Here is a 12,793-nt window from a genome sequence, read left to right as displayed (position 1 = left end):
TAATGCAATAATCTCATGGAAATCACTTATTTAATACCTGCCTTTTTCCCTACTGCAGACTCTATGGGCATTACAGACAGGGCTAAGGTGTTTCAGGTACTTATAACACAGGAAATGACATTCAATTTAACAATTGCAATACAGCATGAAGATAGACGGGCACACATAGGGCCAAGCATGGAGGTCAAGGACCCATTTCTCATCAAGCCCTCCCTGAATGAAAGTCACTGTAAAATAGTATTACCTACCCCTGGGCATTTTTAACCTGCACACAGAGGTGTGCAGTCATTCACAAAGGTAGCCAAGGAGGGTGGACGCTGAGGCTGGGTTCTAAGCCGTGTCCACAGTCACCCACATACCATTGTTTCACTCCAGCCACTACACATGGGAAGAGAATTTTAAAGGACTTCCGGAGGAACACAAACAGAGTTCACAGTGACCCGTCCACCCCATGTTAACAAGCCTGGACCAGAACGTAAATTAACGTGCTGCTTCCTTCAAGGGCGGAGTCTTCCCATGGGGGAAAAAGTCAACTGCACCAAACAACGTGCTCTGTGATGCAGTGAGTTTACATTCCCCTGTGAGCGCGTTACCTTGGGAGCCACCAATGGTCTCAGACTAATGAGCTGGTTTGTGAACTTCAACAGGATGACTTCAGACCAATGAGTCAACCCCGTCTTCAGCTGCTATCCAAACTTCATCCAATTTGGTAGCCAAGCAGTAGTAATTAATTTCTATCAATGTGCTCCAAATAATTCAATTTATTTTATTATTGATTTATTATTGGGAGGGTTAGGGCTCATCTAGTGGTACTCAGAGATTGAAACAGAGCCTCCTACATAAAAAGTATGAGCTCCATTCCTTTGAGCAAGTTCTTGGGCCCGAAGCATTCCATTTAACTTCCACAGAATTTTGTTGTTGTTTTTAGTTCTCTCTTACTCTCTTTCCTCCTCCCTCTCCTTCTCCATCTCCTCCTCCCTCTCCCTCTCCCTCCCTCCCTCTCTCTTTCTCCCACTCTTTCCCTTTCCCTCTGTCTCTGTGTGTGTGTGTTTGTGTGTGTGTGTGTGTGTTGGGGGCACACCTGGCAATGCTGGAGGCAGGGTGGTGTGGGAAGGGTATAAGGTGGTGGGATCTAATTCAAGGCCTTGCCTATGTAAGAACACGTGCCCTCTCACTTGAGCTGCACTCCAGGCCTAGAATTCTTTTACATGGACAGTCACTAGTTTACTTGTCCAATAACTGCCACCAGCGTTAAGTGTTAAAAATAGGTCTATGAGGGCTGGAACAATAGTACAGCAGGTAGGGCACCGATCTGCCTTGCACACTCGGTCAAACTGGTTCGATCCCTGGCATCCCATATGGTCCCCCAAGCACTGCCGGGAGGGGAGAGGGGGGTGGGGAGGGAAGAAAGGTAGATCTGTGAATCTACGGTCAGTAAGTGCCCAACCCCCTAGGTCCCAGCTGAGGATGGTCAAGGAGCTCAAGGCCCCCTGTGACCCGCCCACAGAGCCTAGAGCACTGGCTCAGCTGGCCCCTGGGGTGGGGAGGCTCACGGCCCAAGGCAGAGAGCATGTGAGTTTACAGCTCCCGGTCACTGTGAAGAGAGCTGGTCCCGGGGACTTCAGCTATTTCCTGCATCATCACTTTATAACGGCGACCTGGGTGGCCTAGCCAAGCAGAAAAGGCCCAAGCCAAGAGCGAGTGCCTCTTAGGGTGGCGGGCCCATTCCGCAGATCTCCTATCTCCCTGATCTCTGGTTCTCCTCAGGAAAGTGGATTACGTAAGTAGCATGTCCGATAATTGTGAGACCAGGGCTATTTTGGGAGTGAGGTTTTCAAGGTGGAGGATATCAGAATCCACCTCCCAGGGCCCCGCCCCGCCGCTTACAGATGAGGCCAGGTGGGGAGGCCGGTACACAGCCTCCCGAGACCACACACCGCCCTGGGCACCTCCTGGCTTTCAAAATCTCTAGGAGTGGGGTCAGAGCATCAGACTGGAAAACCTGGAAGGACCCTGGGAGGAGGCTGGCTGAACAGCGCAGGGTGGAAGTACGGCTGACCTGTCCCAGGGCAGGCTCCCTGGAGAGCACCTCGGCAGATGAAATCCCTTTCGGGCAGGAGCTGACCGAACCCAAAGCAAGTCAGGCATTCAGAGAGGGAAAGGCACAGTACTGAGAAACACAGCTCTCCTATACCACAGGGCGTCACCTGGGTCACCAGCATTGCAACCAAATGCCCGAATGGCATGAGTGCCTCAAAGTTCCCCCTGCTACCCCCTCCCAACTTCTGTCATTGTTTCAGAGCCAGTAAATAAACAAATGCAGGAGAAAGAAAGGTCTGTGACTCTCACATCACATCACAACAATCTCTGCATCCCACAACTGCTGGTTCATGCTAATACCCAGCAGTAGGGTCAGCCACATAGAAAAAAAAATAGCTACATTAATATAAGACCTTTTTTATCCTCAAGCTCATCAACACAAGTTATCCCAATTGATATTCTAATTGCAGTATAACTATAACAAACTATTTGCCTTTAAAATAGCTCTTTGAGGGGCTAGAATCATAGTGGGTAGGGTTCTTGCCTTGCATGCATCTGACCTGGGTTCGACCCCCGGCATCCCATACAGTCCCTCAAAGCCTGCCCGGAGCAATCCCTGAGCAGAGAGCCAGGAGTAACCCCGGATACACGGGGTGTGAGCCCAAAACAAAAACAAAACAAAACCAAACCCAAAAAAGCTCTTGCTACCCACTCCTTAGACTCTTCGACTTTGCGGCTCTATTTGCGGTGGCAGGCGGGTGAAAGTCTAGTAAAATGAAGCGAAGAGAAGCCAGCGCTACCTTTCGGCCTGCTCCGTCCTGCCGGGCGTTTGCTGAGACACCAGCTGCCTTGGTGTCATAAAAAGTAACAGTCTGGATAAGCATAATTTTGTCTTTTACTGACCTGAACCACATCTCGTAAGTGTTCTTTCTGCCTTGTATGGAGCTTTACGATGATGGGAGGGGGAAAGGCAATCCATCAGTACTCTCAGGGCACAAATATAACCAAACGAGAGTGTCTGACTTCTCCCAGTACCTGAGGAGCCAATCACAGACTCGCTGCATTCGCTGCAGGACTGATCCAGTTTTATAAACTGCACCTCTCTGAAGGCAGCAGTAAGCCGGGGAAGGAGAGGGCAGTGAAGGGCAACATAGGCAACAGGAGAGAGCTGGGAAGCGCTGTTTCTCAGCTGCTTGTAATTAGAAAAGGTTAATCACTACAAATGTAATGAAACTAGTTAACCATTAAAGAAACCCGTTCTACAACAAGCCCCCCCCCAAAAAAAAAGGCACCCAGAAAACTGCTCTAGGATTTAAGTCACACAAAAGGCAAAATGAGGCATTTCAGTGAGTCAAACGGCAATTAATGGAGATCAGAGGGCTCAAATTTCTTAGTATTAAACCAATGTTCTTAGGAAACATATTTTTTTGGGGGGGTCACATCCAGCGATTCTCAGGGCTTACGCCTGGCTCTGCACTCAGGAATTACTCCTGGCTGTGCTTGGGGGACCATACGGGATGCTGTATACTATAACAGGTAGGCAAGTGCCCTGCTTGTTATACTATCGCTCCGGCCGCCTTAGGAGACATCTTAACTAACATTCTCACACCCCCAACCTCCAGCTGGGCAGTAAGGACGACAAATTTAAGGCAACCTGGAGAGACACAGTAAAGGACTGAAGAGACTGTAGAGGGGTTGCATTGCACAGAGCAGACTCAGTTTGGGTCCCTGGTATTGTACTGGTCCAGGAGTGACCCCTGAGCACAGAGTCAGGAGTAAGTCCTGAGCACCTCTAGGTGTAGAGATGCTCACCTGGACAAATAAAAGAACAAAACAAAACACCCATCGAAATGGTCCAAGGAAAGGGACCATGCTCAAGCTGGGGAGTGGATGCTTCAAAGGACTGGAGGATACTCTCTGTATGCAGAAGCCCCGGGTCCTATCCCCAGCACCACATGTCTCCAAGCCATGCTACATGTGGCCCCTAAACAAAACACAAGCCAACACAAACGGCGCATGCTCCACCTGTTGGGCCAGGACTGGGTGTTCCTGCTTTTCGTTTAGCAGGGACACGTAATCACCAAGGGAAGGGAGGTAGTAAGCAGAAATAAATCAACGTGCCTCAGGTCTAAACCCTTCTCATCCACACAGCACACTACAGCCAACGGCTCATCCACAGACTACCATGTACCTCTTACCCAAATAAAACGGAACATTCTAGAGCAGTCCTCCCCTGCCTGTCCAAGCCCTGCCGTCCTCCCCACCCCTCTAAGGCACACCCTCGCTAGGTCGAACACACTCTGCCAAAGCAAGCCAACATTACGAGACCAATACCCGGCGCAGGGCTACAGAGACCGGAGCCGAGGGCGGCAGAGAACTCCGCTCCTTTCCCCCTGCCTTCGCTCAGAGCACCGGCTCGGCGTGTTCCTCGGGCCACCTGCCAGAAGCAGTGACGACGATGAGGCGATGTCACCTGGTAACTGGGCTTACAGCAGAAACGACGCCTCTGATCAGCCTGGGCGCGCGGGGGCCGGAGGAGGGGAAGGCAAACACCGCCTGGGACGTCTTCCCCAGAGGGAACGGACCTCCCTGTGGAGCCCGGGAGGAGACTGTCCCTGGCGGAGCAGGAGGCCTGAGAGCCGGGCAGTGTCCCTCAAGGACGGGCGCCAGGACTGCAGTGAGGAGCACACCCGCTGCGCACCGGGGGCCTCCAGAGTGAACACGGAGAGCTGACTTGGGGGGCGAGAGTGGGGCAAGGTGAAGGCTGAACAGACCTAAGACCTGCTCCCTGGCACAGCGGCAAGAGTGAGGAGCATCTTCCAGTGACATTCCCGAGGGCCTACTCCCTCCCCCTTGGCTACGTTTAGCTGGACACAGTTCCGTGACCAAAGTCACCTAATGTCACACACCACCTTGACTTCCCTCCCTCTGTTATATTTTTCTGGGGAGCCCTTGTTCCAGGCTACATAGACCATTCCCTCGGCGGCTCTTGAGTCATCGGCCAAGTAACTATGAATATACACATATGTATTTGGTTTGGGGGAGGTGGTCACACTGGGCTGCACTCAGGGTTTACTCCTGGGTCTACACCCTAGTGGGGCTCAAAGGTTCATATGGGGTGCCAGGAATCGAACCCTGATCTGCTGCATGCAAAACAAATGCCTTACCAACTGTACCCAGAGACGTGAAACTACCAGGTATCTGGGCTTAAGACAGAAACGATGCCTCTGATTAGCCAGAAAGGAATAGAATTTTGTTTAAAAATGAAGGTATGGCAACAGAACATCGAAGTGTGAAATGTTCAGAGTACCAAGTGCCAAGGCCGCTCTTTTTCCCAAAGTGCCCCACCCCCTTCACCTTTAGGGAACTGAAAGAAACCAGGGATGGTGCAAGTCGGGGGAAATTCCAGGGGGACACTGGGTGATGGTGGGTTTTTTTTTTCCCCTGAAAAGAGGGCATCAGGCCAAGCCCACTTAGGTCCCTCCGATCTAGACCAATTGGTATGGCAGAAAAGAGCCAAGCAAGGCAGGAGAACACGCTCTCTTCTTCGCAGTGTGTTTACCCTGGGCAGCTAAGAAACCCTGCTCAAGATCAAACAGACAATTCTCAATTAATTCACCTGCACGCCAGGAGTAGCACCAGGGGGTCAGAGAGGACTTAGGGAAGGGGTTTCTTAGCGACAGTCAGCTTCGGGCCTCACCTCTTACCCGACTATCTCATCAGCCCAGCCCACTGGGATGTGCAGTGAGGCCTCACATGTCTCCTCAGCCCTGACCTCTTAGCACTGCCTCCCCTCTGATACTGCGAAACTCGCCGATGTCCTTTACTTTGGGGTCTATTCCATTTACTCCCAACCTCTGGTCGCCATTTAACTTAAGAGCCAATCAAGGGTCTGGAGCAATAGCACAGCGGGTAGGGCATTTGTCTTGCCGACCCGGGTTCGATCCCCAGCATCCCATAGGGTCCCCTGAGTACCACCAGGAGTAATTCCTGAGTGCAGAGCCAGGAGTAACCCCTGTGCATCGCCAGGTGTGACTCAAAAAGCAAAAGAAAAAAAAAAAGAGCTAACCAAGATGTGGCACTTGGAACAATTCAGTGCTTCTGGAATAGCTACAGGCTCTGGCACCTTTCCTTTCAGTGTGTAAATCTCAGGATAAGACAGCCTGACAACAGCAAAACAGAAACCGATAGTCAACAGAGACAAAGGGGAATGATGATGTAGATGAGGACAGGGAGAGACATTGGTAAGAAATCACACAGACCAGGAGTGCAGAGGCAGACCAGCTCCTACCTCTCAGTTCTAGCTGCCTTTGGACTCGGGTGCTTCCCGCCCTGGGCCCTGACACACTGCTATATGCCTCTTCCAATAACAAAACTGTCTTTTACTTAACCCAGAAGTGTTACATTTTCTCTAACTTGGTCATCAAAAAAAAAAAAAAAAACACCCTAAGACCAAAAAGGAAGGGGGGGGGGACAAAAAATAGCAGTATAAATAATTGGCTTTTATTCTTATGCAGAAACATTTTGTTTAATGTTGCTTCACAGTGAATGGCAGAGTTAGGATTCAGTTATCAATGTTCTTTACTGGGGTTGTAAATTTCCCAATCAGCTCATCATCCTCGCAGGCTCTAACACAGTGCCTTAGACACATCACTTTTCTAATAAAAGGCCATATGATGTTTTTTAAAAAGCGCATTCTGAGAGATAAAAGAGAGAGGGAGGGAGGGAGGGAGAGGGAGATGGAGAGAGAAAGGAAAGGGGAGAGAGAGGGAGGGAAAGGGAGAGGGGAGGGAGGAGAGAGGGAGGGAGGAAGAGAGAGAGAGAGAAAGAGAGAGAGAGAGAGAGAGAGAGAGAGAGAGAGAGAGAGAGAGAGAGAGAGAGAGAGAGAGAGAGAGAGAGAGAGAGAGAGAGAGAGAAGAAAAGGAAGAAAAGTGCCTGCCGCAGAGGCGGGGGTTGAGGGGAGATGGAAACTGGGGACACTGGTGGTGGGAAATGTGGGAAATGCACACTGATGAAGGGATGGGTGTTGGAACGTTATATGACTGAAACCCAATCATGAACAACCTTGTAACTGTGTATCTCATGATGATTCAATTTAAAAAATAAATTAAAATTTAAAAGAAAACAGTTAAAAATTGCACTCCTAGTTTTAAGACTTCAGAAGAATAAAAATGTACATAACCTTAAGAGTCATATGTTTGCTTCTCCTACTGCACTTAATAAAACCATAAACCTAATTATCACACAAATTTTCATGCAAAGTATCTTGACAATATAAATACTGAAGTAATTCTGTTGACATTTCTATAGATGAAAAAAAAATGCATCATACCAGGTCGAAACAGTACCTCTAATTATGGGTCTTAAGATAATTTCATATGTAATTAAAAAAAAAGATGCCCTTTATCAGCTTATTAGCATAATACTATGATAAAGCATACACACACAGGGTGAGGGAGATCTCTATGGGCTTGAGCCACAAGCACCACAAGGTTGAGAGTGACCCCTGAAAGCTGAGAGTAGGGTCCCTCTACCTGCACTTCCAGGCGTGGCCCCAAACCCAAAACCACAACAAATGAAACAGAAATGCTGTTTTCTAAACAGAAAACTGAAAAACAGAATTTGGATTTGATTTACTTAAGTTTTGTGCTAAGAAAGTTTTCTTGGTGTAAGACACCTGTCATTAACTGTTAGTGCCAGTTCTCCTCAAGTAATACAACTGCAATTCCTCACCTTCGGTTCTTCACCTCCTCTGCTGCCTGGAGGCATGTGACCTGTTTGACCAATGAGATTACCGTGAAACGTTCAAGGGTCAAATCCAGGCAGGGACGCCTCTAAGAGCAGATGTGCTTCCCTCAGATCTTTCACTTTTGCTTACAACTGTTACCAGCAGTGGCACCAAATTCCAACCTAGCCTAGAGTTTTCCAGCTGGCCCTACTGGTCCAGCACTATAACTGACAAACTTTCACTGCTTTAAGTGAAATTTGGAGAACAAAATTATACAGTGAAAATTCCTGAGACACTATTTCATTTGCATCCTTAAAGCTGTTTTTCTACTACCATATACCTATTAGACAACCAATATCTGTTGACTGAGTGAAAAAACAGGATCGGTGAGTCCAAAAAAGATAGTACAGTGGGTAAGGCGCATGCTTCGAACACAGCCAAGCCAGTTTGATCCCTGGCACCACAGATGGTCCCCTGGAAACCACCAGGAGTGATCCCTGAGAACGTTTGCGAGATGTGACCTCCCAAACAAAAACTCTACCCAAAACCAGAATCAGGAGATCCTTAAACTTACTGGAAAGAACATGAATAAACTATCTGAAAGCCCAGATTCAAACCCTTACTCTTCTCATTATGCACCAAGTTTCCCTCAGTGCTCTCACCACTGCAGATTTCTAGGATTTGGTAGTAAATTTAAAAGCAACCGCAGTGTTTGTGATAAAAAGAGCGTGTTAATCACATGCTTACTTCTTGCAATATCCCTGATTCTGTAAGAAACTCTTACCTAAACTTGGTCTAACGCCCAACCCTTAATATCCCTAAGCACAGAACAGAAAAAAACCCTAGAGATCATTTGGTTCCCTACAAAACTTGCAGAACAATGAAATCATGAGAATTAAGGGGTGGGTGGGGTGGGGGTGGGGGGTGGGGAAAGACATCTCTTCCTTACACGCACAGTAGAGCCCTAACTCTCAGAGTGTGTTCACTCTGGATCTTATAAAACTGGCTAACCTCAATATCCACGCTCGCTGGGCTCTGATGTTTATCACACAGCAACTATAGGAAAAACTCCTGGAGTCAGCCCATGCATGTCTGCAGATTCTGGGGTTCTCAAGTTATAGGCCATGGTCAAATTAAGTTCCGATAAGGTCAACAAATAGATTCTCCTTTAGAAGTACAAACTTGAACATCAGCCAAGAAAGGGAGCAACAAAAACTATCAAAGGTGTGTGTGTGTGGGGGGGGGGGTCGGGGGAGGTAGCTGAAGGCGCAGCAGTCTCTGGGATTCCCAAGTTCAAGTCCAGAGTCCAGGCCCACAGACAATGGAGGATCCCTGCCCAACCCCTCACCCGGCAAAACTACCATGTGTGACCCAGCTCTCTCAAATTTACCTGTACTGAGCATTTTAGTGTAATAAACTATTAATTTCTCATTCTTTAAAATGTCTGGGAAGTTATTTGCTAAAAGCTATAAACAGATCAAGTTAAGTCCTTCAGAAATGTACCTTCTCAGTTCTCTTGTGGTCCTATATTGAAGACTTGTCCAGAACCCTATAGGGATATTTTAAAGTTGTCGACAATTACATCACCCACACACTCTATTTACTGCAGGCCCATGAGCACAGGCCCCTCTTGGGCCTCATTACTAGAAAACTCCGTGCTTGCTTACGTTTCTTTCCTCTCGAAATAAGAAACACACGGACACAAGTTCTCCCACTGTGCTTCCTTCCCTGTACAGATTTTAAGACTTCCCAATTACTACTATCGTATACCCTGACATTTCTTTTTTTTTCTGCGCTGCCTTAAATTTCTCATATTTTACCGCCCTCCCCTTCCCACACACACTCGATGGTCACTACCATGTTCCCAATCATTTCTGCACTTACATGTGGCAGATACTTTTTTAATTTCTCTCTTCTTACCACATTATTTTGATTTTCTCTACGTGCCCCATTACCCAAAAGCATCCGTGGATCACCTCTGTGGGAAAGTATTCGGAGTCATGTCACGTACACATTCACATCGTACTCAAACCCCAAAGTGCTTAAAAACGAGAAAGATCGTTGCACTGACCTAAAAAGCTGCAAGAGGAACCTGTTTCCATAATGGAAAGAGCACTGACACATACAGGAGGTTACAATGCAATACACAAGTTTAATTTGAAAAAAGAAGAACAGCAAGGCCAGTGCCCTGTACCAAACTCTGCAATGATGCACCATCAGCTGGCCAGGGGTTTGAGGACGCCTCTGTGTACCTCTGCATGTTCTGATGCATTGAGAAGAAATAGGGGAAGAAGCAAGATCAAGAGAAAGAGTTGCCAAAAAAAAAAAAAGAATCGGACTAACTCTTTGATAGCGCCAACTTCTGATCCCCGGCAGCGAAACGCCTAACGGGGGGATGGGGCGGGGGGAGGGAAAGTTCGCAAACCCCGCGCGCCGGCTCCTTCCTGGAACCGAACCCCAGCACCGCGTCGGGAGAGAGGGGCAAGTTGCTACAAACTTCGCTGATGACAGACTGCGGGGTTAACAATGAAAGCCGCAGCGCAAATGGTTTCCAGGCGGCCGGGCGGCCCGGCGCTGAGCAAGCCCCGCGCCGAGCCCGCGCCCCGGGCCGCGGCCACCCACGGCGCGCGCACAACTTGGCCCAACTCCACGGCGGCGGGCCCGGGTTCGAACCCCGGGGGCGGGAGCGGGCCCAGCGGGCGCAGCGGCTCCCCCCGAAACGCACCCCCCGGCCCCGCGGACGCCCGCAGCCAGTCGCACTCACCGCGTCGGACTCCGCAGGCGGCCGGGGGTCGCGGCGGCGGCGGCGGCGGCGGCGGGGGGGACCGGAGGGGCGGCGGGCGGCGGGGGCCGGAGGGCCGAGGGCCGGGATGCTCGGCCCCTCGGACGCCCCCACCCCCTACCCGGCAGCCTCACCCCCGGCGCCGGCCGGCCCGAAGCGGGCCACTCCCCCTCCGTCTGGCTGCGCGGGCCCGGCGGCCGCACAAAACTCCGCGGGGCCGCCGAGCGGGTGGGGGGTCGCGGACCAAGTGGCCCGGCAAGTCCCAGCGCCCGAGGCGGCCCGCCCCGCCCCCTGGCGGCAGACCCCGCCCCCCGCCGCCCCAGACCCCGCCCCTCCCGCCTCCAGGCCCCGCCCTCGCTCTCAGCCCCGCCCCTTGCTCGCCAGGCCCCCGCCCTCGATCGCAGCCCCCTCCCCCTCGCTCGCCAGGCCCCGCCCGCCCGCCCGCTAGGCCACGCCCCTCGCCCTCCAGGCCCCGCCTCTTCCCCGCCGGGGGCTGTGGAGACCGCCGCCTCTGGCGTGGCGGTTTCTCTTCTCCCCGCGCGGCGCGTGCCCCACGGCCTGGGACAGAGGAAGTGGCGGGCGCTGGGGGCGGGGCGCAGGCCGATGGGTGGGGAGGGGGGCCGTGACCGGAGGGGGACGTCAGACCGGGCGGGGCCGGGGGAGGGGCGGAAGGCGCCCAGCAGACAATGATTCCAGTTGTTCCCCGCCCCCATGGAAACCCGGATTAGGGGAATTCCCGGGGGTGGAAGTTTAGGAAGAGGGTCTGTGCCTCCGCGGGGCTGGAGAGCTGTGGGTTCTCGTTCCTTGGAGAACAGGGTTGCACGGGCCCTGGAGCCCTGGGGGAAGGGAACTCACCTAGCGGCGCCTCGCTCCCCTCTAGTGCCTGCGACCTTTGCAGCCAACTGATCATTATTGTGCCCCGGGTAGCGGGTTGGTGCAGTTATGCAATTACCATCCTGGACTCTGTGGCCATAATCACTGTTTTCCCACGATGAGGTAATAGGAGTTCGACAGAAATAGACTCCCTCTCTCCAGCCCGGGTATACAAAACTCCTACTGTGTGCGAGGTCCTGGGAATAATAATTTAGCGCCCATAGGCCAAACCGCGCATCTAAAGGGCTTAGTTTACATCAGGTGGGAGTACCCTACCCCCCCCCCCGTGGAGCTCTTGGTGGATTCTAGAGGGAAGGGGGTTCTTTTCGTTTGTTTTGGCCATACCCGGCTCTGCTCAGGGCTTACTCCTGGCTCTGTGCTCAGGGATCACTCCTGGCAGGGCCCAGAGACCTTATGGGGTGCTGGGGATATAACCTGGGTGGGCTGCGTGCAAAGCAAACGCCCTATCCGCTCGCTATCTTATCTCTCTGGCCCCGAAAGGGGTTTCTTTAGTTTGTCTCAGGGTGAGATGTAAAAGAAATACCCACCTGCCTCTTTTGATTCTCCAAGTAATGCGTCTTTTCATTATTTGTAGATTCAGAGCTCCTTGTATGCTGAGGTGGACTCTGGTCATTCCCTCTAAAGTGACTTTTCCTCGGGAAGTTTTCACTATGTCTCTAATGAAAATCCATTGCACGCAAGTGGTCCAGAAAGCTGATTGAACAAGCAAGCCCCTCACTAAATAACCACCAAATTCTGGCGGCAGCCTGGGGTGGCCAGGAGATCTCTCTAGGGATCTCTTTGAACACTCTGGCTTACAGGAAGTGGTTAGAAAAAAGGCTACTTAATATGAAACAATGAAACCTTGACATGGACTGCCTGTTCCAAGAAAAGCGGATGTTGGTGATTTTAAAATGTTACAGTCAGGAAGGAGAGCCGGCCCAAATCTGCCACCTTGGGCTTCCACTGCAAAGCAAAGATACATTATTTTTAAATCTGAGCCCCCGGAATAAAAACTGCCCTACCAATCCCCTCTGCAATCACCCCTCTGTACCTGTATCAAAATGATTTCAACCTAGTTGTCTCAGTACAAAAGAGAACTGTGAAAACCTAGAGCCTGAAAGTTTGAAATTTGGTCCTCTGTTTCAGCTCATTTGATTTCTTAGTGTACCTGAACTTTTGTGTGCATGAACAGCAGAAAATATTTTTCTCAGGTTCTCCTCCCCTTCCCCTCGTCCCACCAATTTTTTTGTTACTCCATTTTGGAATTTGGATTCAGTCTTTTCCTTTTGTGTTTACAATGGGAAAGAGTTGGGATGTATTTAAATCTCATCAGATGACAGTTACAGCACACATCCTAATTTAAGAAA

The 12,793-nt window shown here is 50.7% G+C and overlaps 1 protein-coding gene across 3 annotated transcripts in view; it reads right to left on the bottom strand.

The window, feature by feature from the left end:
* Positions 1-11,990, bottom strand: part of KLHL5 (kelch like family member 5) — a 74,315-nt gene extending 62,325 nt beyond the window's left edge. Inside the window, exon 1 of one of the 3 annotated variants that reach the window (XM_055139731.1) lies at positions 11,972-11,990. Coding sequence is in view for 1 of the 3 variants with exons in the window: in XM_055139732.1 (XP_054995707.1) it covers positions 2,944-2,954 (11 nt within the window). In the remaining 2 variants the exon portion in view is untranslated. Of the gene's footprint in view, positions 1-2,943; positions 2,994-10,532; positions 10,839-11,971 lie in introns of those variants that run through there. The other 2 variants (XM_055139733.1, XM_055139732.1) reach the window with 2 other exon arrangements.
* Positions 11,991-12,793: the final 803 nt, after the last annotated feature.

This window comes from Sorex araneus, chromosome 5 (assembly GCF_027595985.1).
Source record: "Sorex araneus isolate mSorAra2 chromosome 5, mSorAra2.pri, whole genome shotgun sequence".
Lineage (NCBI taxonomy): Eukaryota > Metazoa > Chordata > Mammalia > Eulipotyphla > Soricidae > Sorex > Sorex araneus.
This window is presented reverse-complemented; position numbering and strand designations above follow the sequence as displayed.